The 26,535-nt window shown below is 36.9% G+C and overlaps 1 protein-coding gene across 1 annotated transcript in view; it reads right to left on the bottom strand.

Annotated features, from left to right (window-relative positions):
• Positions 1-26,260, bottom strand: part of MRC1 (mannose receptor C-type 1) — an 85,798-nt gene extending 59,538 nt beyond the window's left edge. The window contains exons 1-5 of the mRNA XM_090266570.1: positions 26,071-26,260; positions 14,158-14,559; positions 10,856-11,029; positions 6,888-7,052; positions 2,179-2,292 (exon numbers count right to left, since the gene is read on the bottom strand). Coding sequence (XP_090122696.1) covers positions 2,179-2,292; positions 6,888-7,052; positions 10,856-11,029; positions 14,158-14,559; positions 26,071-26,131 — 916 coding nt within the window. The 5' untranslated portion in view covers positions 26,132-26,260. The remainder of the gene's footprint in view (positions 1-2,178; positions 2,293-6,887; positions 7,053-10,855; positions 11,030-14,157; positions 14,560-26,070) is intronic.
• Between the last annotated feature and the right edge of the window lie 275 nt (positions 26,261-26,535).

Raw genomic sequence — 26,535 nt, 5'->3', positions numbered from 1 at the left:
CTAGACCTCACTCTCTCTTCCTGTAAGATGGGAAGCATGTTACCTGCTCCAGAAAGCCTTGTCAAATGTCTTAGGAAATTGCTTGGATAGCACACACACATAAAACTTTGTGTAAAGGTAAGTATGTTTTTAAAATGTGTTGATATTGTGACCAAACTCACAATATAACTGAACCAACAGATAAGGTATTAGTGTTGGTACTAGGAAGAAACTTTCAAGAAACAATAATAAATTTTATAGCTATTGGTTGTCAATGTATTAACTAATTAATTATGTTATACATTTATTCATCAATAGAACATAAGTAACAACTTTAATATACCAACTAGTTGTCTTTAAATGGTTACCATAGTTATATTTGATTCATACTTCTACATCATTTCTATAAAATATCCTCACTTCAAATGTAAATGTATTTAAATAAACATGTTACTTGATAATAAGTACTCAACTGAATGCTTGATTGAACAATTTATACAGTAACAATTGCTAATATCCCACAGTTTTCTAATTTTAGTTTGAAGAAACTCTCATATTATTTCATAAGGTAATTTAATTTTTTACTTACTTCTCAGGAACTTGATTTATTAAAGAAGGTCATTTCTTTTTCTTTCTTACTAATATTCCAATTTCATTTCTCACCTTCATTTAAGTTAATTTCCAAATTTTCTTACTGAACTCTTAAAATGCATGTTGTTAAATATTACAATCATCACTCCCAAAAAGAATAATAAATAAAGTGACCTGCCTTGCCTAATGTTGTACAATAATTAAGCAATAAAAATGAATAAACTCGTCCCATCATAAAAGATTATTGTTGTCTAGTGATCTCATTGACCCCAACTGGTTTCTCCAGTTTAATTTGACTTAGTGAGTAGGCCGACAAATCAAGTCCTCTCCCATAAAAAAAGACATCTTATATTCTTTTGCAGCAATGTTTACTTTCATGTTTCAGAGAAAAACAGAGCTGATACTATGGTAAGACTCTAGTGACAGCCCTGTAACCATCATGCACTGAAGATGATATTTCACAGTAAAATCTAATCAATTTAAACCAAAATATAGCCTCTAAAAATGCCCTCTCATATTTCAGCATCTATTCTGAATATTTTACTGAAAAAAATTTTAATAGCATAAATTAATAATATAAAAATGGAGGGCTTAATTATCTAAACCAAATGCAAAAACCACTTAATGACTTTAAAGAAACAAGTCTAAGCATATGAAAAAACACCACATCAGTGTTTTCCATAGCAGGACTGGTAAATGAAGATCTGACTAACAGGCTATTCCTTTCCCTCATGCATGGCAGACCTCACTAATTTTCTTTGCATTCTTTCTTTCCTTTCTTTTTTTTAATGGAAGGGTTTTTTTGTTTTGTTCTGTTTTTTTAAGATTTTATTTATTTTTAGAGAGAGGGGAAAGGAGGAAGAAAGAGAAGGAGAGAAACATCAATGAAGAGTGACCTTGCCTGCAACCCAGGCATGTGCCCTGACTGGGAATCGAACCAGTGACCCTGTGGTTTGCAGGCCAGTGCTCAATCCACTGAGCCACACCAGCCAGAGCTTTGCACTCTTTCTTAATAAAGCAAGATTTGTATGGGGGTGGGGGATAGGTGGGGGTTCAGAACCCTACTCAGTTGAGTGCCTCAAGCAGTTACTAACACTGATTGGTAATAGTGAATAAGATGAAAACTTTTTGTCATCGTTGGTCTTTTTGTTTTCTCTGAATAATTGCTGTATATGTGGAACATATTTATTATTTAATCTCCTTTTTTTGTTCTGTTACCTGAATCTTATGATAATGTAAAAATAATTAGTTCAGAGCATTTTCTGTCTTCCAGAAAAATTAAAAAGTTGTGGAAGGCTTGGTTTTCCGCCAATTGTTTTAACATAGCAAATCAAGGATATTCTAAATTTTTATACTGAAAAAGAGACCTGTATTGATTTGTGTGATAATCCTGTCTGACAAGCCTCATCCCAGGAAGCTGGTATAACCTTACAGTTCTAATTTATTCAAATCTAGTTGGCAGATTTCAAATCAAGGTGAGAAGAGGACTATATTTGATAGACTCCTAACTCCTCTCTTTGAGATCATCATGTGAGATGATGAAGGTCCCCATGGTATCTAGAAAAATTAAGTTTAGATGAATTCAATCCCAGACAAGCTTTACCCTACCTGGTAACCAGTTCAAGTATCGGAATGGACTGCCTTCGCTCCACTGCCATCCACTGTTCACACTCAGACTATTAAGCCCAATCCAGAGACCTGAAGTCAAGGCACTGGTTAATCCTGTAGAACAAAAGCAAAAACAGAAACAAAACTGACATTTAGAAAAGACAGTGAAGTTAAATTCAGAATTAAGTGCTCTTTAAGGGAAATATCTATCCTTTCACATTCCTCATCTGCTTTAGGTACTTCTAGGCTTGTTTTGAAGAATTAGATTAATTTAGTAGTGCCTGACACATAGTATGTACACAATAAATGTAAGTAAGCTATTGCCATTATTATTATTATTCCATGTGGAAGTCAGGTTGGCAAAAAGTGGGATTTAGAAATAAAATTCAGACTTTGTGCCAAACATATAACTTAAAGCAGAGCATCAGACACAATTTTTTTTCTTTCATGTGCTTTCGTAATTTTATGAGACCAAGTTTTTTTACTGTAACCTTTTTCAATGACATTACTTAAGAAAGCCTCAATTTCACACGATAAACATTTTACTTCTCAATTTTTCTGCATGTGTTATCTGAAATGGTTATATACCTACTTTTGAACTTAATTATAATAGAGGATGCATTAACATCCAATATTACTCTGGTAATTCTTTTCTATGTTGAGGTGCAATTTGTTTTCCAGCTAGCTCCACAGGAAAGGGGAAGAACAGTAAGAGTAACAAAACCAATTTCACTTCCTATATCTTATTTCGGTTCTGTAAATCCTAATCATGCACATATGTAGTTACAACTCTGATTCAGGAATTGAGAATTAAGCACAGTGTGCCAACATTTTTGAAGTTAGAAACGGAAGTGAGGATGAGAAATGACAATGGGTGATGTAGGAATGGGCTGCTGGGCAGAAGCAGTTAGCAGAGCCAAGGAGCTGTTGACGTCTTCATTAAAGATGCTGCTTAGTGCTTTGGGAACCACCAGATCCTTGCTTACTTTTTGTTAGTGAGACCCAGGCAAAGTGAATGAAAAGACAACATTGAATTCCAATTCAGCTATTTTCTGAATGTGACGTTAGGCAAGTTTCTAATTTCTTATCCCTAGTCTGTTCTCATCTATAAAGTGAGGACAATAATATTCATTCAGGAGATGGGTGTGAGCCAAGCGTCTCACACACAGCAGCTGTGGAGTCAGTTTGATCTCAGAGTCATAAAACGGGGTTATACATTTTTAAAAAATGATATTTACTCCAAAAATCCTCACATAAAAGAAGTCGTATCTTAAAAGTGTAATTAGTCGTGGGTACTTTTTTTTTTTTTTAATTCATTTTAGTGGCATGTTTTCCAAAATGGAGTAAATCATAATCTCCATTCACACCTTTATTTTCTAGATTTCTCCCTGATATATCCTAAAAAATATGAATTTCTTCCCTCCAAGAAAACAAAATTGTTTGATTTTTGAAATTCCTCATCAGGCTTTTTCTCCCTCATGCATGATATTGTTGACTTGGAGAAAAGCGGAAATAATAAAAATATGCTGACTAAAATTCTGGAGGTTTGAATAAGATTTAAATAAGATTCTGAGGTGAACTCGGCCTGTGAGTCTCTTAGGGCTTGTTTGCTCTCCTGAGGGACACAATAGCCCCGGTGATTAGGAAAGCATTTCCTGCCGCGGGAGCCTGATAGGGAGCCAGGCACCAGGAAATGAGGCTACAGCTGGGCAGAGCTGTGGCCCTGCCCACATCACCACTTTCCTCTGTGGAACTGGGGAAGAGTTAAAAAGTAACCTGAGTTCTGTCCTTCGGCTTCCAGAAAGCCAGAAAACAAGTAAAGCTCTGAAGAGTCAAGAGAACGCAACTCAAAAAATAAATTCCCTTAAAAAAAAAAAGCTAATTGAAACCATGTCAACTCTGATAAATTTTTCTCTCACTCATGCAAGTGTGCACTAATAATACCAGGATTGTCTTAAATCATCCTTTCTCTTCCTTAATCAACTACATGAATTTAGTTTTGTCTCTTTTGGTGTTTTCTTCTCCTTTTTATTTTTATACATGGTAGTAAGTATTAATCACTCTGATACTTTGTCCCAATATTAGAAAGACCCAAGAAAACCAACCCAAAAGAGAATTAATTACTGAGCAGACTGAGGTGTAGCCTCATCTCTGAGTTTATGAACACACACAGTGAGGTCAGGTTGCTTTTCTGTGGTCAGTCTCCTTAATAACAACTAAAAGAAAATGGTGAGTGGCTGCCTAAACCGAAAGGGGAAAATTAATAAATGTTAAGCTTGGTGCTCAACTACTGCAAGAAATATTTCATTACAGTAGAGCAGTTGACAATTTAGTGCTCAAAACTGGACTAGGAATAGACAAATACTTCTTACCCAGTTACGCTTAGTTTGTGTATTTCACAAGGTTGTGCTAAATAAATGTATATCACATTTTTCCACTAAAAATAGAATGCAATAAACAACTTCAAGTTCAAGTGAAAATTAAGAACTTACGGGAGAAATGTGTTCCAGTAGATAAAAAGTATCATCCAAAAAGAGCTGGACAAAGTGAAATCCTAGAAAGTGAAGTAAGGCTGGGGACATGCTCTAGCCTCTGTATTGGTTGACACACACTCTACCTTTTAACAAATGAAGTCACTGAGACATATTCTCAGGTGATCCCTAGCAAGGTCCCCAGCTTCACAGTACTGCAACCCAGGCAGTCTGGTTCCAACCTATGCTCTTTACTCTGGCACTCCACTGCCTGGTATCTTGTCAGATGAAGTCTGTAGGCATTGCTGATAAAGCAGGCACTAAGAGAGTTTTGCCAAGTTTGGTCCCCCAACCACTTGCCTTAGAATCACCTGGAAAGTCGATAATATGCAAATTTCTAACAATCTAGAAGCTCTAGGATTTGTGTCTGGGCATCTTCACCGTGACAAAGTTCTCTGAGGATCAATAAGCTACTTCACATTTGAGAACTGCCACTCTTTCTGACCTCTTGCTTATCCAAACATGAGTCTGGATTGCTAATAATTATTTTAATTGTAGTACATCATCATTTGTCAGTCAACAAACATTCATTGAGACTCTCCCCCTTGGAAGGTCCTATGTGACTCTCTTGGGTAGGGACGGAAATATTCACAAGACATTCCTCCTTTTATCTTTGCTTGCAGAATCCATTTTCCGCACAGCCTCAGTCTGTTTTCTTTGTGGCGCTTACTATAATTTGTATTTATTTGTTGATTTGTTTTTTTGTTTGTATGTGTTTTCCCCTCTGGACTTCAAGCTCCATGTGGTCAGGACATGCCTGATGTTGGTCACCACTGTGTCACTAGAACCTAGCATAATGCCTTGCACACAGATGCCAGGAATCTTGTTAAATGAATGAATGAAAAGAAAACACAAATGAATGTATTGATAACCTTGTAGGGGAAGTGGGACATATATGTAAACAATTGTCATGAAAGCAGTAAACAAATAAGAGAAATGCAGATGGAAATGAAGAACTGCATTTGAACCGTATAAAATTTGTGAAATTCTAGGTACAAGAAAGGGCATGGGAAAAGATGTGGAGGCGAGAAAGTACGATACATGGAGGAGGAATTCAAAACTTTTCTTTTATCACTGGACAGATGACAACCATTGAATGTTAGGCAAAGGTGAATTATTTTGTGAATTACTTCATAGGAAAGGAGAAGCCACTAAAGGTTTTTCAACCATGGTAGTCATAGGATCAGAGATATATTAATCTAGTAGTCATGTCAGGGTGAACTGGAGGGAGGGAGGGTTCTCTGGAGCAAGCAAGGAAGTGGGGATGCCTTTTCTCCCAGACTCATTTGCTGGTCCTATTCTCTCCATTCCCCAAGTGTGGATTGCAAAAGCTAAAACAAATACTCTCACTTCAAGCAAACATTAGCTCTTTTAATCTTCACAATCCTCTAAGAACAGAAGCTTTAAAAACAAACACCATGTTGTAGAAAGAGTGCCAATAAGACCTGTAAACCGCGAGAGAGCCTGGGAGCTCTAGAGACAGGGAACAAAAAGGACTGAGTTTCAGAGCAGCTCTTAAAAAGAAAAAAAAAATCCTTACGGGAGGATATTTATTTCCTTGCTTTTAGAAACAAAGGAAGAGAGAGAGAGAGAAATATCATGTGAGAGGGAAACATCAATTGGTTGCCTCCCACAAGCACCAAGACTGGGGATCCTCTGCACTGGGACCAAGGATCGAACCATCAGATGAGCACTCATCAGGAATCCTTTTGGTTACCACATGATGCTCCAAACAACTGAGCCACACCAGCCAGGGCCAGAGAAGCTCTTGACTTGTCCCTGCTTGTGGTGGCAGCATTTCATTTCATCATCATGAACTCAGTGGTGCTAATGGAAGGTCTTTGGCTTCAGGTTAAACCTTCAATATTTGACCAGCATGGTACCCCTATTTTATGTCCAAGAATTTCATCACTGGGTAATGGTGGTATCTTCTACTCCGAGCCCAGGTTAACACTCAAAATCCTTATCAGCACAGGTTCTGGTAGAAGTTGGCTCTTAAGACCAGGCCTATTTCCATCCTGGTGTCTTTGCAAGATGCAAATTTGTCATAACCTCTGTATAGGGACTAACTCCTATCATGATGTCCATAGCCAATTGTGCTGTGTGCTTTTAAGTTAAACTATACATAAAGAAAATATTCATGATCTTACTTACAACTTTTTCTTCTCATATCATTACCTGTCAGGTATGTTTGCTCATGTATTTCTGTGATGCTCAAGAGTTCAGCACTCTGTTGTTGGCAGCTCTTCCTCGCCTGGTGCCACGTTAAAGCAGATTCAGAGTTTATCTGGTAGGAAATGCCAGTCAGTGGATCTTTTTGCCATAAGCTTTCACTGCCCTCAACTATAAAAGAAGTCAAATGGAATTGGCTGTTATATCTGGAAAAGACTTTCAGTGAACAGTGTTTTTTAAACAATCATAGAAGCATTGGTGCCTTGAACCTTGTATTTCTTTTCCTTTCTTTTAAAAAAAAAAAAATTACTTATTTTTAAAGTGCCTATGAGATTCTCTTCATTCCTGAAATGAAAAAGGGAAGTTTTCAAAAGCTCAACCACGTCCAATCCCTTTCATGTGCCTAAACAAAGAAGCAGGGCATCATCTCTCTATTTTTCCATTGGCACGTTTGGCATGAGATGAATTGGGAAGTGAGGTAATTACAAAAACTATGAATAAAGATACCCACACAACTCCCTTAATATAGAAAAAAGAGATAAGATGAAACAAGTATATGTTTTCTTTCAGCAAGTGACTACTTTGCCTGCACATTCTATTTGGGCAATTTAGACCAAAAACATAGGCATTAGAGGAAAGGTCATGGACTCCACAAATCGACTGCTCTGGGCCTGCATTTGGCCCTGTCACTCACCAGTAGTTTGACCTGAGTTAATTTGTTAACTTTGGGGGTTTCACTTTCTCATCTCTAGAATACATTCAATATAGGTAGCTCCTGGCAACAGTTGGTGCTGATTGTTAGTTTTCCTTCCCTCAGAGTAAAATTAAATATTTTAGCTTATTTTCCTTACGTTATTTTATGATTCTTAATATATTTTATAAACTTGATTATACTCTATGAAAGGCCAGTAATATAGGCAGATAAATTTTATTTATAGCATTTTACTTATGTTTGGGAAATTAATCAACAAATGAAATATTATTGTGAGCTTCACGTAATGAAATTTTTTCTTTTGTTTTTTTAATAATAGAAAATTCTACTTATAAGTCATGTGAAGTAACAATCTTTTCATTTATTTGCAAGGAAGAGAGAAAGGATTATGTAACTTCTTAAGTTTTCTGAGAAGTATTCAATTTACTAAGAAATTAGGCGCTTTTCCATAAGCACATAGCGTATGCTGCTGTGATTCTTTTTATCTGACACGGAAGTGACCTTTATCATACACATACCACATACTATGATATGAAACTTGTGGTCCCATGGCATACCAAAGAGGAAGAAAAATACATCAAAATTTAATTCAGGCAACAGTTCAGAGATTTCTAAGATATTTTACAAATAAAATCAATACATATGTTTATGTTAAAAAACAAATTTGAATTAGCAATATTAAATTATGTTAGCATGGTCTGAGACTTTATTAGTTTAAATGTCCAAATGGATTCTTCTCCACATGAGATCATTCAAATGAGACTGTTTGAGGTTTGTTAAAGATGGAAATGTTTAAAAAATATTTTTAGAAACTTAAGGGTTTTTGCTTATAATATGGTGAGATATAAAAAAGGAGGGGATTATTTTTTTATCCAGAAAGAGAGAAAAGGAATATAAATGTCCAAAGAAGGAAATGCAATTTGACTCTTCATTTAAAGAAAGTGTATATTGCATTAAATCAAAGAATTAAAACCTATTTGTCATTGAATGTATAGGTTTGCTGACTATATATCTCAACTTGTTCAAATTCTCACAGTAAAACAGCACAACTGATCTTAAAAGCTAAAGTTGCAAATTGTGAAAAATTGAGAGAAAAGGGTCTTTTTCTTGTCTGATTCTCATAATACTAGAATATAAATGTCTAAATACAAGAAAAACATTACAATTACCCATGCAAAGGACATATATCAGGTGTTACAAGGTCAATAGCTGCTAGTTATCCTCCTGTATTGAATGTTTGTTTAAGACTAATATAAAATAAAAATGTTCTTTTGAAAGGAACACAGAGCAAAGAAAATGAAACAGATTGGAAAATTGCAAAGCCCTTTTAAAAAGGCATGATATGTATTATAAAATGTGTTTTAGATTTTAATGCATGTTGAAATCAAACAATTTTAAAAATTTTCTAGTTATTTTACACTTAATAGGAAAATACATAATTTGATTTGGAAAACATAAATTGCAAGTAACAAGACTTAAAGATTATTCTAGAACATACTCGGGATATTCCTCCAACACGCATCCATCCTAGGTGGTGAGTTTTTTGTGATTAGTGCTGGCTATTTGTCCTTCATTTAATGATTAATTAAATAATATTTGTACCCCACATTCCCTTTGTAAATACTACTTAGATGCAGGATGCTATGAAATCCATACCCCTAAGAAACGCAATAAGAACAGATGTATAAAATACCATTCCTACTCAGTAAAGGAGAAAGACACTTCCCAATCACTGAAAAACAAGTATTGCTTTACCTGTAGCAAAAATAGCTCCATTTTACCTTCTAATACAGAGACCAGACATCGATAAACCATTCATGGCAATCAAACCTTTAAAGGTTGCTAACAAGAGAGGTGAATTATATTTATCTCACCCAAGAATGAGAGAGCAGCATCACATTGCATTGGAAGACTGTGAGTTTTGTTTGGCCTTCACCCAGAATAGAATGACTAAACACAGAAGAGAATTACAATATATGGAGCTGAAAAATGAAATTTATTTTTAGTAAGATGCTTAAGGACTATAAATCAAAAGAGATAAATAAGCATGATTTATGAAATTCTCGCTTTTACTTGACAAACTAAAATAGTTTTATAAATTGGGCTGTTTTACATAATATTTGGAATAATGTGATTGTGGGTAGATGTGTGGTCCCAAAAGTTGAATTGTAAGTAACGCTATTTTAGCTCAGATGGACCCACCATCATCCCAGACCACTGGCATTCTTCCTCTGTACTCGCCCCTCTACAGGACAGCAGTAAAGAGAATTCTGAGTAGTAGCAGAAACCAAGAGCTTCTCTGATCCATAAAGTCTGAAGCAGCAAGAGGTCAGGAGGTAAGAAGTTTAGGGGAAAGAATTGGAAAGGTGTGTCTGGCAGCAGCAGGAGGATATGCATGATGGAAAGTAAAATAAAGAACTCTTGCTTTTCTATCTTCTTCATCCCCATCCACACTTCCCAATATGATGCTCTCCTCCACCCCATCCCAACCAAACCTGCTGCACTTTTTCTTTATAGATTCTTGAGTGTATTAAGAACACCAAGAATTATTATGATCTGGCCCCTTCCCATCAATATAATGCAATACCACTTACTTTGCATTTCTGCAATACTACTTAAATTTTCATTTTAAAAAATGATTAAAAAACAGAAATAACCCACTTCCATTTGACTCATTGCCATATTAAATTAAATACTCTTCATAATTAAGTTTAAGAAGAATATCATTACTAGCATTTTCACACTGAGGAGCCCTTTTCACTACATTCACACAAAATTTAGGAGCTCTTCATATCTCTCTGTCTCTTTCCATCAGACCACAAGCTTGTGACATTGTTTAAATTGTTTTTAATCTATAGTTTAATAAGGGTACATCATTGAAAGGTTGGGGAATGGCATGCTTACTTCTAGTATTAAGTATATATTGAGTTATATGCAGTATTACTTGCTCTAAAGTCTTAGAAAATAACTGACAGTAAAAGGGGAAGTTGAAGAAAAGTAGTTGGTGGACATAGAGGAGTAGTCATTTGATGCTGCCCAGTGTTGAGTCAGAAGACTGGTCTTCTGGTCTTCAGCCAAGAATAGTTACTTTCTCCGTTATAAAGTGGGAACAATGGCATCTATAATGGTTTGTGGTGGGGCATGATGCAATAATAAATGTGAAATAACTTTGGGGAAAAACGTGTTCTAGATAAATGCAAGATGTTATCACTACATTACCATACTAAATGCACCAAATTTTCTTGATGATAAAGTTACTTACATTTCAGCGGACAAAAGCCATATATCTTATCTGCGTCATAATCTGCAGTGGTTGCACACCAGAGCCACCCATCCGATGAGCCAACGCTTGTGCAGTCTGCATACCACTTATTTTTAAACTTGAATGGAAATACACAGCTCGCTCCATTTGCGTTGCCCCGTAGTGTGTACATGTCTACAAGAAACAGAGTGACTTGCACTTAGAATGAAAGTGAGGCTTCTGCACACTGACTGTTCCACGGGAAGCATGCCTTCTGACCACACTGGATGTCCCCATGCAGGGGATTCCTTTTCATTTCTCTTCCGTCTCTACCCAAGTCTTTGCTAGGCGTGTACAATAATCTGTACTTAGAAATAACTCTACCACTACTTCATTTCTGCTGTCTTTTGGAAGAGATTCCTTCTTCCCTTTTGCAAGGCAACAGTAGTCAGCTCAGTTGACACCAGCTTTTACCTCTTCATTTCCTCCAAAAGAGAGACAGGGCCATCCTTTCTCATGATTGGAAGCACAGAATTATGAACTCTCTAGACTGAACATTATCATATAGCTGTGTAACTCAAACATACAAGGAATACTTACCTCCCTTACCTACACTTGAGTCCCTTGACAGTGACTATGGGGAAGGCCAGGAATTTGATCATAATTCTAATCCACATCATGGAAGGAAACCACTCAAAACCATTAGATACCACTTACAATCAATATTGTTCCCTTTAAAAACTGAATTCAAACAGATCAAAATAAGACGTTCTGGGTTTATTCAGAAAGGAAAATTGAAAAAATATAAAATCATTGTTTATTATGGTTTGGTTTAAATCAAAAGGATTTGAGAAGCTCAAATCTTCATTGTGAACCAAACTACTCACCTCACTAAATTCTCCAATATGTTTAAAGTTTCTATCTTTGTAGGGATATTTCCTTTGGGAGATAATGATACTTACTCTATACTGAAGTATTTAGCCTCTTTCCACCAGTTGATATTTGGTAGAATTTGTCTCGGGTAAGCATACTCTTTTCTTAATTAGGTTTTGTAGATCTATGACTTTAGAAAGTTTTTAAAAGACATTTACATAATATAAAGTATGTAAAACACATAGCACAACACCTAACATGTTAAGAGTAAAATAAATGTAAGGTTTTTTTTCTACTTCCTTTCCTTTTCCTTTATTCATTGTACTTCTCCAGTACTTCTTAAAAATTAGGCTTATTTTCAAATACCTCAAAGTTACTCTTTTTTTTGTCAATTAGCTTGTTTGATTCTAGCCCTTTTCCCATTAAGGTAGAGAACTAGTTTTTCCAAATCACATATTTTATAAGGAACAATATGCTGGTTTCAAAAATAATTATGCCACTCTTGCATACTGGGGTCCTTGTTCCTTCATATGAAGAAAACCTGTGAAGACCACTTCAGGGCCAGCTGTCCTGTTCACTAAATTAGCCAAAGGATTTTCAGTGCTGGATTTATAACTGTCAATCAGAAATGACCTTTTCAGGACTCACTCAATTTATTTAACAAAGCACTGAGCAGGTCAAAAGAACCAAGCTGCCCTCCAGCCACTTTACTGACAAATCATGGAACTGCAGTCAATTCACTCTTCCTCTTGGAGTTCAGACCTTTAGACAGCCCTCAGGTCCTTCTAAGTCTACAATTCTGACTCTGTTATCCTAAAACAATCCCTGGCCTCAGCCAGTTTCCTTTAGAGACTTAACATATACTCACTCTGCAATTGTCTTCAGTTTTCATATATATTCCAATGAATGAATTCCAAGATCACTCTGAAGGGCTAGATGTTCTACAAGGAAAATCTTAAGTACAGGGAGAGAGCTGGATAGTATGCAAATTGTGGTCAATAGACCATCTACATCCAACCTTTTTCCAATATGCTCATTTAGAGTCTGGGTAGGAAGGGAACCTTGGAATATGTATTTTAACAAGTCCTCCAGATGATTCTTAAGCATAGTAGAGTTTGAGAACCATTACCCTAAACCTTATACATATTTTTATCAAAGCAAATGGAAGAATAGAAAGGGGAGAGGGCTACAGAACTTCAGTGATATATTTTAAAATAAAATAAGAAGTCTGATGTCTTAGCACCAATCTAACTTGGGTTGAATCACTAAGTAGGACTATGGTCCTGTCTGTGGAATTCAACTTCATCAAGTCTAGTTTCATCCTTATCGTACCCAGTAATTTTCTGACAAGTTTCTCCTGAAAGATTATACTACATAGGTTGCCTCTAGTGTAACTTTTGCACTACGTTGTGTTCAATAAATGATTCAGGTTAACTTCTTTCTGAACCCTCCTTCTCACTCTTCTTCCTTTTTTACTCTCCTTCTTCTTTATATAGAAGAAAAATGGAAAGCTGAAAATTATCACCTTACAAAGATCTGAACTCCTCTGCTCTGCTTGTGACAATAGTTAGATTCAATTTTGCAAGTAATCTCTTGTTCCAAAAGACAAGTGCTTTCTCTGATCTTGAGTCATTCTAGATAACACTTCATAGTAACCAAGTGTTCAAACCTGGAATATGGTTTAACTCCGCCTGACTCATAAAGTCTTTCTAAAGGGCTTCAAGTTTTTTCTTATTTTTGTTTAGTCTTCTTTCATTTTTTTTTTTTTTTTTTTTTCTGTGCAGCCACCAGAGAATGAAATTTGGCCAAGACAAGACTAAATATTCTGATTTTTATTTAACCTTTAAAAGCTTAAGGAAGCAACTATATATAAAATTATTTCCTGCCCCACTGGTGCTACAACTTTATAAAATAGCTGACTAAATATGAAAAGTTAACTCCTCAGCTTTTCAAATACATATAAGGGAACTAATCAGGAACATTTTGAAACTCAAATTGTCAAGGAATGCCAAGGATCCATTTGAAGCGATCTGACTTGGTAAAGAATGCTGTTCCATGGGTCATTTCTCCAGGGATAAGTTAAAACAAAGAAGAAACATTGTTAAATTCACTTATCACTTCAACTGGATAATATCAAATGGGAGGCTTTCAGTCAAAGACCACAGTGAAAATTAATTTCTAAAAATTGTAATTCATAGTTTTAAAAAAACTTAGTTCAAGTTTTTAAAAAATGTCTTCCAATTAATTACAAATAGCTAAAGTATCACTGAGGACATTTTACCAAATGTACTGCCTGTCATGCTCTCATAGAATACTGAGTAGTTCAAAACACAAAAGTAATCAATTAACACCTCTAGTCAAGACTAAACAAGAATATACTTATTTCCTTGAATTAGTTTCCAACTAAGAAGATGAAATGACAGAAAAGTGAAAAAAATCATGCATATTACCTTCATAACCTCTAGAACACAAATCATCAGTGGTTCCATAGATCTTCCATCTGCTCCATAAGCCTGATCCCTTGTAAAGCATAATATTCTTTTCTTGTCTATTGCCGTAGTTAAAATATAAATCTTCTCCCTCTATCCCCAAAAGTGTGTCATTTTTGCACTCCCATTTCTGCAATTCACTCTTCGAGTCGCAGGTGTAGAGCATGACAGTGACCCAATCTGTTTTTGATGGCACCCCTAAGCATAATTTAAAGGCAATACTCATGATCTGGGATTCAGACACCCATCGGAATTTCTGTGCTTCACTGTCCGGGTTGCAAACTGCTGTTTGGACTGCACTGTGGCTTATGGCTTCCACACAGCGCTTGTGATCTTCATTATATATTAAAAAGTGCCTAGTGTCTGTGAAAAAAAGAAAGAAGAAATAAAGAAAGGATGTTTAGGTGGATACATGTGACAAAGACAATATTTTGGGTCAAAAGTTCCCAACATTTCCATTTCCCTAAAGACTTTTGATCACAAGAAGAGGGATGCAGTTGGCTCTGCCTGAGCCAACTCAGCTCCCTCTGGGAAATCTCTGAGGCTGTAAACACAGGCTGGGTTGATGGGGGCACATGGCTGCTGGCAGCTGTTCATTATAAAGAGCATTATGAAGAGGCCTGCCTTAAGTGCACACTAATTGTAATGAAGTAAACATGAACAGCAGGTAATAGGAAAATAGATAATACTCATCAGAGAAAAGAAAATATGTATATGAATACAATAAGCAATAAAATTAAATGCATGTATATCGTGGAATACAATTTTCAAGTCTGACTTGCCCTTACCCTCTTTGAGATAGATGAAATTTACACATAATTATTCTAATTATAACATTAGGGAGGTTTTTTGTAACTTAAAAAATAATTTTATTTTAGAAATTTTTAATTTTATTTTATGTCCAGCAAATCTTTGAACTAAGTACTTTCTAGGTATTCTTGGTCTAGGCAACTAAAAAAAAATTTTGTTTTATGTTCCAGAGTAACTTAGAGTCCTACCATCTAAGAAAAGTTAGTATCTGTATATAATTTTAACTTTGATTCATTGACATACTCAATCTCACCTTTGTACAAGAAAAGGTACAATGCATTTAATAGTAAAAAAATTTGTGAACTTTGAAGTACAGGTTAAATAAATTTTTTTTATCATTTAAGAAAATATTTATACAAATAACTTTACAAGTAATTGTTTTTTTGTGCTTGTGATTTGGGGCTAGTGATTTAAATAAATATGAATAGATGGTTTATGCTTATAATACATAGCTGCTGGCTGGCAAAACTCAACTTCCTCTTGCCAAAAAGGAAAAAAAAAAAAAGGAATCGGGTAAGCATATTTCTTTCCTTAAATCAAAAATGAATTCATGTTAAGGTTCTTCATTTTTGCTGTTTATTTTTTTAAGAATAGACAAATGAAAGACACTATTTTAATTTTGTGACATAAATATAAATTAAACACTTCTTGGGAAATTTTACTAAATTCGTTACCTTAAACAGTTCTTTCAAAATGAGCTAGTAGCACTGAAGATTCTTAAGAGTATGACTAAACGAACTCATTATTTTAACTGAAATCATCCCAATGAAATACAACAAAGTAATCATAGTAACACTAGCAGCATCCTTCACTGTTTACAAAGCACTTTATCAGCCATATTCTATTGATTGTTTTCAACACCCACCTGAGGATAGCACCACTTACACTCTGAGGTCACTTTTTGGACCATCAATTCAGACCTTATAATGGATCTCTGCCTCAAAAGATTACTTTCTCCTGCCAAGCTCCTGTAGCTGCTCTTGCCCTGCACTGTTGGAGACTGCCTGCCTCTATCTTGTCTGGGGTCCTCATTTAGTGCTCCTTCCTGGGATGGGTTCCTCATTTCTGTTGGTTTGACTTCTTGTAATCGGGATTCAATGAAGACTGAATTCAGAACATCTGCTTCTCTTGGCTTCCTCGGAATTGATGTGTGTCAACCCAAAATGTAGTGCAGGATTGAATCTCCTTCCACATAACTGACGCCCTGCCCAGGCTTGATCTTATTCTGTTGCTGCCCATGCCCTAGCACAGATGTTCAACCTTTTTCATCTCCTGTCATACATAAACTAATCAGTAAAATTCTACAGCATACCAAAAAAATATTTTTTGTTCATCTGGCAAAAAAATAGGTATAATTTTGATTTACAGATAATAAAAATAATAATGAGTATCTACCCTTTTTGTTCCAAAGTGATTTTTTTTAATTAGGTGCTTATACTTGTATATAAGATTTCTGATTCCAAAATTAATCAATCAGACAATTTTATTATGCAATGTGACCAATAATATGCAACTCTATTACATGACCTATATATTTATGGTTCAAGGTAAAGTATTCACACTCGATGGCTATTGTTGTGTTGGCTGTTGTCATTTTTTAATTTGAAAACCTAAGAGAAAGGAGGTCAGTGAGCCTGACTAAACAGTCAGGTACCACATGTTTTAAAAATCCTTGAGGCACACCAGTTGAAAATTGCTGTCCTAGCATGACAAAATGAGTGCCTTTCTGCATTGACAATAAAATTAAATTTTAAATAATATGGTATTTTGTTCATAATAAAACACAAGAATTCAGAGCATAAACAGGTTTTAATACAATTACTATGAAAATTTACCACACACAAATGTAAATCTAGACTCCTCTAATCTAAAAATGTAATAAATTCTGAAAATTTTGTCTCATATATACATATATATATATATATATATATACACTCAACAATACTGCCTTTACATTTAATTTGTGTTTGCTCTTCTACCTATTATTTTCCTATCTAGACTTATCTTCCATTGTTCAGAGAGTTTTGCTTAGTAACATCTCATCATCAATAATAAATACCAAGCAGTCAACACTTTCTAACTGCCCTAATTTAGTCAACCAACAAGTTGTTACTAGGTATTTAAGGAAAGGTGCTTGACAGTTTTATGCACGAATAGTGTTTCTCTTTCAGATGTTTTTATATGTATTTAACCTTTATTTCATGTGCTTAATTTTCATCTGTAGTTTCATTTTAGTTTTACTCTGAATATGATGGTATTTAATGAACATTCAGTCTTCTCTTTCTCATTAATGGCACCATCATCCATGCAGATCCATAAGCCAAAAACCTAAGAGTCATCTTGTATTCTCAGTTTTCCTTTACTTTCTAGGACAAAAGCAGACTCTATTGGTTCTACTCCAAAATACACTGTATTAATTTTATGTGTCAACTTGGCCAGGTCATAGCACACAGATATTTGATCAAACTCCAGTCTAGATGTTGCTGCGAAGGCTTCTTTTTATAACATAAGATTAACTTTTAAATCAGTAGACTTTGAGTAAAGCACATTATTCTACATACTGCGGGTGGGCCTCATCCAGTCAGTTGAAGGCCTTCAGAGAAAACAGATTGAGGTCCTTGAAGAAGAGAAAATTCTATCTTTAGATTGTCTTTGGACTTGAACTGAAATATCAACTATTTCCTGAGTTTCCAGCATGCTAGTCTACATCTGTAGATTTTGGACTTGCCAACCTCTCTGATTGCATGAGTCAATTTCCTAAAATAACTATCTCTTGAAAGATGGTAGATAGATAGATAGATAGATAGACAGACAGACAGACATATAATCACACATACACATCCTATCAGTTCTATTTCTCTGGAGAATCCTGACTATTGAGAACCCTAATTCATTATTTTCTTCCCATCTCCACTGCCACCACCCTAGACCAACCAACCATGGTCTTGCTCTGGTCTTCCTTTCTTTGAAATGGAATCATTCAAAGAAGGTAATGCATCCAGGAAAAAATAAGTAGCCTCCAAATCGCAGCTCACTAAAGCAGACATGACCCAGCTGGGCCTCTCTGGCCTGACCTCCTCCCTCTCTTGCTCTCTTTCCCCACCTTCAACCACAGGACCTGTCTCTTCCTCAAACGCCTCAAGCTCATTTCCACTTAAGAAACTTCATATTTCAAGTTCCCTCTTCATGGGATGCTCATTAAAGTCCCAGCTCAAGTATTAGCTTCTTAGCAAGCCGATTATCCTAATTTTACTTTTATTTCCTATATAATATTTATAACCATCTTAAAATGTATTATTTTTTTAAATTTTACTTGTTTTGTCTGTGTCTCCTTACTGGAATGTAAATTCCATGAAGAAAAAAACTTTATCTTTCTGGTCCAGTACTGAACTCTCTATTTTTGGAGTATAATAGCCTTTCAACAAATAATAGTTTAATGAATCAAAGAAATCCAAAGCATCTTCCCTAGTAACCCAAATATGTTATTTTCTTTTATAATATATTAATGATGATGGGTTTATTTAATATTACTTTTCCTCCTGAAAGTTTATTTGTACTGAAGAGCAATTTATAAATGTTTATACTTATGAGAGGGGAACTTGGAAATGAAAAGCTTCAATTTCAATACAAACTTATCTATTCTTGTTTCCCTTATTTATCTCTGTCCCTAGGAAGCAGTGCAAGTTTGATATTGCCTCTGCCAGACAATACAAGGAAATGTAAAATTATCCTTTTATGGTCCTACATTCATCCATTATTCTTCTCCCAACCAGTCAACATGTAGTTTTGCTTTGATCATTGTTTCTCTGCAATGTCTCTGATTTAAAATGTATACTTCCTCCTTTTAAACTGATTCAAGGCCTTGAACAAAAAGCAGCTTGTGGCATTTTTGCCACTGTCAACCACACTAATGTTTTATATGTATGTATACATAGTCTACTTTTTTGTTTATATTAATTATGTTGTAATAGAAATAGTGCAGAGGAGCTGAGCAAATGAGGACAGTTGGATAGCTAGATTCATTTCTCTGTGATCTCATTCATGGGCTCAAATGTGTGTCTCCTTCTTTTTAACACACATCAGAAATTTATTTACAGAATTGAAAAGACCTTCCTTCTATTTTAACTTCTGTCTTACTAGTCTCACATTCATTTTTCAACAAATATGTTCCAGGCACCATGCTGATGACAAAAGGAGAGACAAGTTTCCTGCCACACTGAACTCACACTCTGCTCTGTTTAATTAATTAAAGAGCAGAAAATCTAAAGTCAAAATACATCGAGGGAAGAAACAATGTGTTTCAACCCAATATCTCAGGTTAAAAATAACTGATACACAATAATATGTGTGTGAATTTTCTTTTGCGTGAGTTTTAAATCATTCCATAACATTGAGCAAGTAATTAAATTTCCAAACTTACTACTAAATTAAATTAGGTTATTAAAGATGACTATTTAGATATAGAACTATTATATGCTACATTCCCTTATACATGTTTAGACTTTCCCCACTATCAATAAATGAAATGCTTATCTGAAAAAAAGAAAATAACTTCTAGAAGCTAAAGAAGCTAGATAAAGTGGGTATTTTGTAGCAGCTACTGTCAGACTTTCACTTATTTCTTCTTGCCTTTTGCTGTTTCAGGGCATGAGCCAGCCCTGCTCCCCAATGAGAGCACCACACCACTGGGCCTGGGGACATATTCTGGCCACCAGAGTCCCCTATTCCTGCACACTGTGGGGATGAGAAGAGTCAGAGAACCAATGCCACCTAAGAGTGGAGTAGCCCTTCACCAGTGATCGATGGGAACAGATGAATAACACCCTAAGTAAGTCCTTGCCCCCCGGGGTGGATGACTCTGAGACACATACTATAACATTGTCACCCAGAGCACTCCAGCAGGGCTCAGCTCCAGTTGTCCCCAGTGCTAAGTGGCTCACTGGGTCAAAAGTCAGATCCATTTTTAATTTTTTGGCTCCCCAACACCCTGTACCAGCGCCTTCCCTTCCAGTCTCACTGCCCCCATCCTCTTCCAGCGTTTTCTGAGACCACTCCCAAATAAAGTACTTCACTCAAATCATCGTCAGAGGTCAGCATCTTCAGCAACGCAGACTAAGAAATCTATCTATGAGCCTGTCAATGAATATAAAGCCTACACATGTGTCCCCAAAGGACTGAAATTAAGTGAAAAACAAATATCTGTCATACACCTAGTATATGCAAAACAAAAACAAAAACAAAAGAACCTATGCCAAATGCTGGGGAAGGGGGAAGACTAGGAACACAGTGTAAGGTTTTGCAATACTGAACAAAAGATTATAGGGGAAAAATGAGAATTATTTTATTTTTCACTTTAATCCTTCATTCATCAAATATTCAGAGAACATACTATTTTAAGTCACTGTACTTGGGCATTTAGGGAGGTACAAATATGAATCACTGTGGGTTGTGGCCTCAAGAAAAAAAACAGAAGCCAGGATTAAGAAGCTCTGCCAACTTCCTGCCTTCCTCTCTAAAGATATGAATATCCACACCCTTCCTGGGTCCGTTCACTCCCACCTCAGCACATCGCCCTCAGAGTACTGATCTCTTTACCTGCGTCCTGGATTCCATCCCCCTGCCTCCTCACTCCCTACCCTTTCCTTTTGCTCCTATATCTTTAACTTCACAATGCCAGCTTCTCCTCCAATATTGACAAACATAATAAGCCTATAGGTAATAAATTGATACCACATCACTCTTTCTTCTTCCACTCATAGCCATGCTAACTAATTAATCAATCTTTATGTATCATGTCAACCTGACCATGACATAATCAGAGCTTCACTGCTCACTGGCTTTGTGACTTTGAGTTTCTAAACAACTCTGTTATCCCTTTTCCCCACTGGAAAAATAAAGGCGAAATAGCTGGACCCACTGGTAGTTGTGAGAATTAAATAAGATTATCCAAATAAAGTGCTTAAAGCTGTTCTGAATCAGAGAAATTGGTTGATACATGTTAATTCATTATTATCATTAACTTGGGAAAATCAGTATTGAAGACAGTGTGAAATGGTTCAGAACAGGATAAGATGCGAAAACAGAGAGCTGTTGCAGCAGCCCAGACAGGGACAAAATGACAGACAACAAAGACCCAGAGTTTCCACCCTCGGGACATAGGGCAATGGAGAGAGGGAGATTCTTCAGGGTCAGCAAACTTGGAATCAAACTCTGGTTCCACCATTCACTAGTTATGTTGCCTTAGTTAAGTTAATCATTCTAGTCTCCATTTCCTCATCGATAAAATGAGGATCATGATGCTTTCTGATACAGCTGCTGTGAACTTCCAAATGAGATCATTTATGTAAAGTGCACAACATACCACTTGCATATAGTAAACACTCCAATGTTAATGCCCTCCCTTCCCCTCTGCAAGTGAAAAGTCCAAGCAATTGATGCAAATAAAGTGTTTGGCCTTCTTAGACATATTGGAGTTTTAAAGCACATTTATGCCTTTCTTGATCAACACACTCCAGCTAGTAAATTATATCTACTTCTTAGCCTCAGAACCAGAAGATCATGGTCAAGAATTCACTCTGGTCCTTACTGGCCAGCTGACTTCTAAGCCTCAGTTTTCTCATATAGTACAAGGTGCGTGGTAACACTTGCCCATCCCACCTCAGGGTTGTTGGAAGGATCTGAAAGTGTTCTGTGACCTTTATTTGGTTTTTAATTGCAAGACTTTGTCTTCAAATTCTTTTTTCTTTTGATGTCAGCTTCAGTTCTTTTTGGAAGGGCCCTCCTTGTCTCCTCCTACTCTCATTTTTGTTCCAGTTAATTTTTACTATTCTCCTCTGGGGAACAACCTAACTGTACAATTTTCTTCATCCAAAATGCTCGATAACAGCCAAGAGGTAAGATGTTACTACAGTTCTCATTTTGACATCAATTTTACTCCCTCTCTGCTATGCATGTACGTACTACCTCAAAAACCACTTTCCTTTGTTCAATTCTTCTGTGGTCTCTGTGACCTAGTTCTCCCTGAGTCACTCAAGGTTCAGTCCGAAGCCAGGTTAAAGGTTGTGACTATTGAGATATACTATGATCTGCAGCTCCCTTGTCTTTAACTGAGATTCAGCACTTTTGATTAAAGTTCACATTTAACTAGTGATGACTCTTCTTACTTAGAAATTAGCTCTAACACCCTTAGAAGACACTAAAATGTCACACAACAAAGCAATTGTCTTCTTACACATATCTCCGATATTCTCCATACACAGATCTCCATCTCTAAATTATAGAAAAATCAAACATAGTTTGCAAAAATAACAAGAAAAATAGATGAATACAAGAGAAATTTTTTTTTAAAAGATGACAAGAACTTGTTTTTGCTCAACAACTGCAGAAATGAGAGACTTGAAATAAAGTAAAATTATGATAAGGAAAATTCTGTAAAAATTAGAACTAGTAAGGGAAGGGCAGTGGAGAATTATACCTTGAAGAAATCCTGGATTGATTTAAGTCAATCATTCATTCAGCAAACATACATTGCTTCCTTTTAATAGAATTCTCCACTGGGAGTCAGGAATTCTGAGCACTAAACAAGTTGTTCCACTAACTAGTTGTGAGACCCTGGAAAGACCACTTAACCCTTCAGAACCCTAATTTTGTTACCCATAAACCAAGGACGTTGGGTGCAGCATGGGCCTGTGCAAGAGATCCAAGCCATTGTATTTTTTGTTCGCTCTCACTGGCTAGTGAGATCCTGCTGTTGCCATCTCTTCCCAACTCTGCCCTCGGGGGCATCACATTGGTAGTTTGAAATCAACCATGGTGGGATTGTTACACCATGAAAATCTGCAAATGCCACAAATCAATGTTTTTTATCTTCTGAGAACCACTGTTACGTCTACCAACACACAATTGCTGGTGAGCCAAACTAACCCATTTCAAGCTAAGCTTCTCTGCTGCGGTCCCGTCTCTGTGCCTAAGCAAGTTTCACTGTATCTCTACTTTAATAATACTCCTTCTGAGATCCGAACATTGACACTGAATGCAGTTCTTCCTGCTAAAGAGGTAGCTGGGCAAGAGAAGGGCGCGAAGGGAGAGTGGCTCCTCTATTACGCTTGGCCTCCTGGGTAATGACAGGGATGCTCATGGTACTGATGGCATGGGATGCTCCCAGGGAGGTGGGAGAAAGGGAACTGAGTGGAAAAGAAGTAAACCACAAGGAATAAAGGAGACCTTTCAGTGCATTTTCTTAATACATAAAGAGCCAGGGGAGAGAGTCCTAAGGATTCATATACCCTCCACCTTCTGCTAACTAAGCAAGTATTCTGCTTGTATTCAGACAGCACCGCTCATCGTGTGCCACTTAGGCTAAGAAAAGGTAAAATAGAACTATAGGCTCCAAAAAGAAAATACTGAAAGGGGCTCCTTTACTCAAATTTTTGCTTGCTTGCTTTTTCGTCTCTAACTAAATAGATCTGCAGCATCTCTCTGCTTCTCTCATATTTGTGCTTATCTTGAGGAAGATGTTCATCAGAATATGGTATCCTGCTATCTGAAGGAGGGAAAATATTCCTAAGCACATTGAGAAACACTTCTTTTTCCCAAGGCATTAACAGTTTAAGGAAAACTAAGGGCTATATGTGTGTTGCCCAATATGGTACCCATAGCCCCATGGATCTATAGCATACTTGATACAAGGTCAGTGTGACTTAAAATGTGCTGTGAATATAGAATACACCCCAGATGTTGAAAATTTAATTTTTAACATTGACTAAAAGTATTTTGGATATATTGGGCCAGATAAAATATATTCATAAAATCAATGTCACCTATTTCTTTTTACTTTTTTAAAAATGTAACAACACAATGTGGCCTAATATGTTTCTATTGCACTGAACTGGGTTAAAGTCCAGGTCTCAGACAGAGCCCTTGACCTGGTCATCAGCTTCTGTCTGGAGACCTTTTGTGACAGGGATCTTCCTCCTAAGCAGACTATTCTACTTGAGACAACATACCCTTAGAAGATTCTCACTGCTCTAAGACTTAAGCTGTGGGGCCATGAGGAAGATATTAATCCTCCTCACAAAACAGACTTTCTGGATGGACTCTGGGACAATGTCTAACCCCATGCTACAGTCTTCCCACACCAGGTGAAGCAGCCACCCCTTCAGCACCACTGACTGGCTGAGGTGGCAAGTAGCTTTGTAGCCAGGACTAAGGTGAAGTATCAACTCAGGGTCCAGAAATTTTTCCTCAGCATTGTTTCTTGGGAAATCTCTCCTTAAATACTTAATATACTACTTTTATTGGACAATTTATTACTACTAAGGAAAAAAACTTTCTGCTTTAGCTAACACTGGTGAAGCCATTCCCATGGACTGCACTAGGTTCTAAACATTTACTCACTGAATCATCGCAACAACGGACGGGGCGGGTAATGTTAAGCTCTGCGTGTTGCAGACAAAGAAATGAAGAGCCTTCCTGGCAGGGGGCAAACCATACTGACCTTGCTTGTGTTTTTATAATCGATACTACTCAATGCTTGTTAAAACCGAACATTTTCCGTGATCATACTCTCTCTCTGAAGAGCTTCCCGATTATGTGGAGCTTCCATCCTGCCCGTGTGTCCCCCAGTGCTGCCCCCCACCGTTTCAGCAGCGCATGGAGAGCCATCAGCACAGCCAGTGTTTGCAGATTTGAGAGACATGAGGAGGGATCAGGAACCAAATATTCAAAGTTAAAATCACCTTCTTATCTCACCTCAAAAGAGAGCTGGGAGCTTTCTAATTTTTTTACCGAACAATCATGAACTAATGAAATAACAGTAGAAAGTTGACATTAGTTTCAGAAAAGGGGAACATCCAGTTATTTTTAATCTTTAAAGCCTGTGTTTTCTAAAGTGACAAATATCTCCTAAATGTCTTCTATTTTCTTTTTATTATACCAATTTTAAGTAAAAGACTTTTATATCAATTTCATTAGGTATGTAATTCTTTTAAAATATTTCATTTTGAATCACAAGAATATACATTCTTTAATAAAGATCTTTTGTGATCAGAAAAGAGAGAAGAGAGAGAGAGAGGGAATGAGGAGTAAAAATTCTTCCAGCCACTCTCATTCTGAAGTCTAAGCCAGTTAAGTCTAGATCAGCAATTTTTAACTGGTGTGCCACAAGAATTTTTAAAACATGCAATACCTGACGATTCAGTCAGGGGTACTGACCTCTTTTCCCTTTAGACTGTCAAATAAAGAAAATGACAAGAGCCAACACAACAATAGCCATGAGTGTGAATGAATCAAAATTATACCTATTTTACAAAAAAAATGTACTTTTTGGTGAACTGCAATATTTTAGTAGTTTATCTTTGCTATGAGATGAAAAAGGTTGAAAAATCGCTGGTTCATGGAGAATAGAAAAGAGAGATGCGATTATGTCTTTGAGAATTTGAAAAGCTCTGAATATGTTCCTCATGAGAAATTACCAGTCTCCAGAAAAAAAGAAACAAAAAAGAAGATAAAAAACAGAAATAAATCAGTTTGAACAACTTCGACTGCAGATAAGAATGAACTTCCTAGCAATAAAAACTATGAATGATTAAAATGATTCCAGAAAGAAGAAAAAAGACAAATTGTGGCAACCCCGTGGAATGCCTTTGTTGGTCTGCGGTCCTGTCCTTAGACCTACAAAGAGGAGAGACACCGGAGCTGCCCCCTTTCAGCCCAAAGCACTCTTGAGATATTTGTTGGGGGTTCGATGGAAATACTGTGACCTGAAAACGAGAATGCACAAACCACAGAAGAACTCCCCCTAAGGAAAAAGCAGGGAAGGAACAGTGGACGATGAGAGGAGTCAGAGGAAGACAGAGGCTGAGTGGGTCTCAGGGCACCTCTGATCCCAGAAGCAGTGTCCCCTGCCCCCACCAGCCAGCAGGCCGGACATCCAGGCAGAGACAACAGGCTTCCTGCAGAGCTGGTGGTGGAGGGGGCTTGTGCTATCCTCCTCACCCCAGGTATTGAAAGGAATCCCTTGGCAGACCCCAAAAAGTCAGGTGCCGTCGACCCAGTCAGACTTACCCAACAGCTGCACAGCAACTGGAAAGAGAGACAGGAAAATCAGGAGCAGAGACAGCTTCATGGCTCAGGGTCTATCTTTTCCTTCCAGGGATGGAGAGGAGAGGGTACAGAAGACCCAAACAAGGAGGGTGCTGGGTCCCCCCTGCCCCTGTTCAGTTCCCAGAGGAGCTCTGCTGAAAGCAAGGGTGGAGGAAACCCTCACTTTTAAAGGGCTTATGAAATTAGGGGAAACCTCCAATAAGGAGATATCCTGTCACATGAGGGTGGCTGGAAAAAACAGGAATTCAAAGTTACAACTTTGCTTGGTAAGCTAACTGCTGAGAGGAGCAGACACTGAGGAAGGGGAGAACAGGCACGTGTGGGAGAGGGGTAAGGAAGGAGGGGGGAGAGGGCGATGGTGAGAGAGGAGGCGCAGGGCTGCCCTGCCAGGAGGGCAGAAGTGAAACAGCCCTGGATCTCACGTCC

The sequence above is a fragment of the Furipterus horrens genome, unplaced genomic scaffold (assembly GCF_987537825.1).
Source record: "Furipterus horrens unplaced genomic scaffold, mFurHor1.1.pri manual_scaffold_2, whole genome shotgun sequence".
Taxonomy (NCBI): Eukaryota; Metazoa; Chordata; class Mammalia; order Chiroptera; family Furipteridae; genus Furipterus; species Furipterus horrens.
The sequence above is the reverse complement of the archived record's forward strand: the minus strand, read 5'-3'. Positions and strand labels throughout refer to the sequence as shown.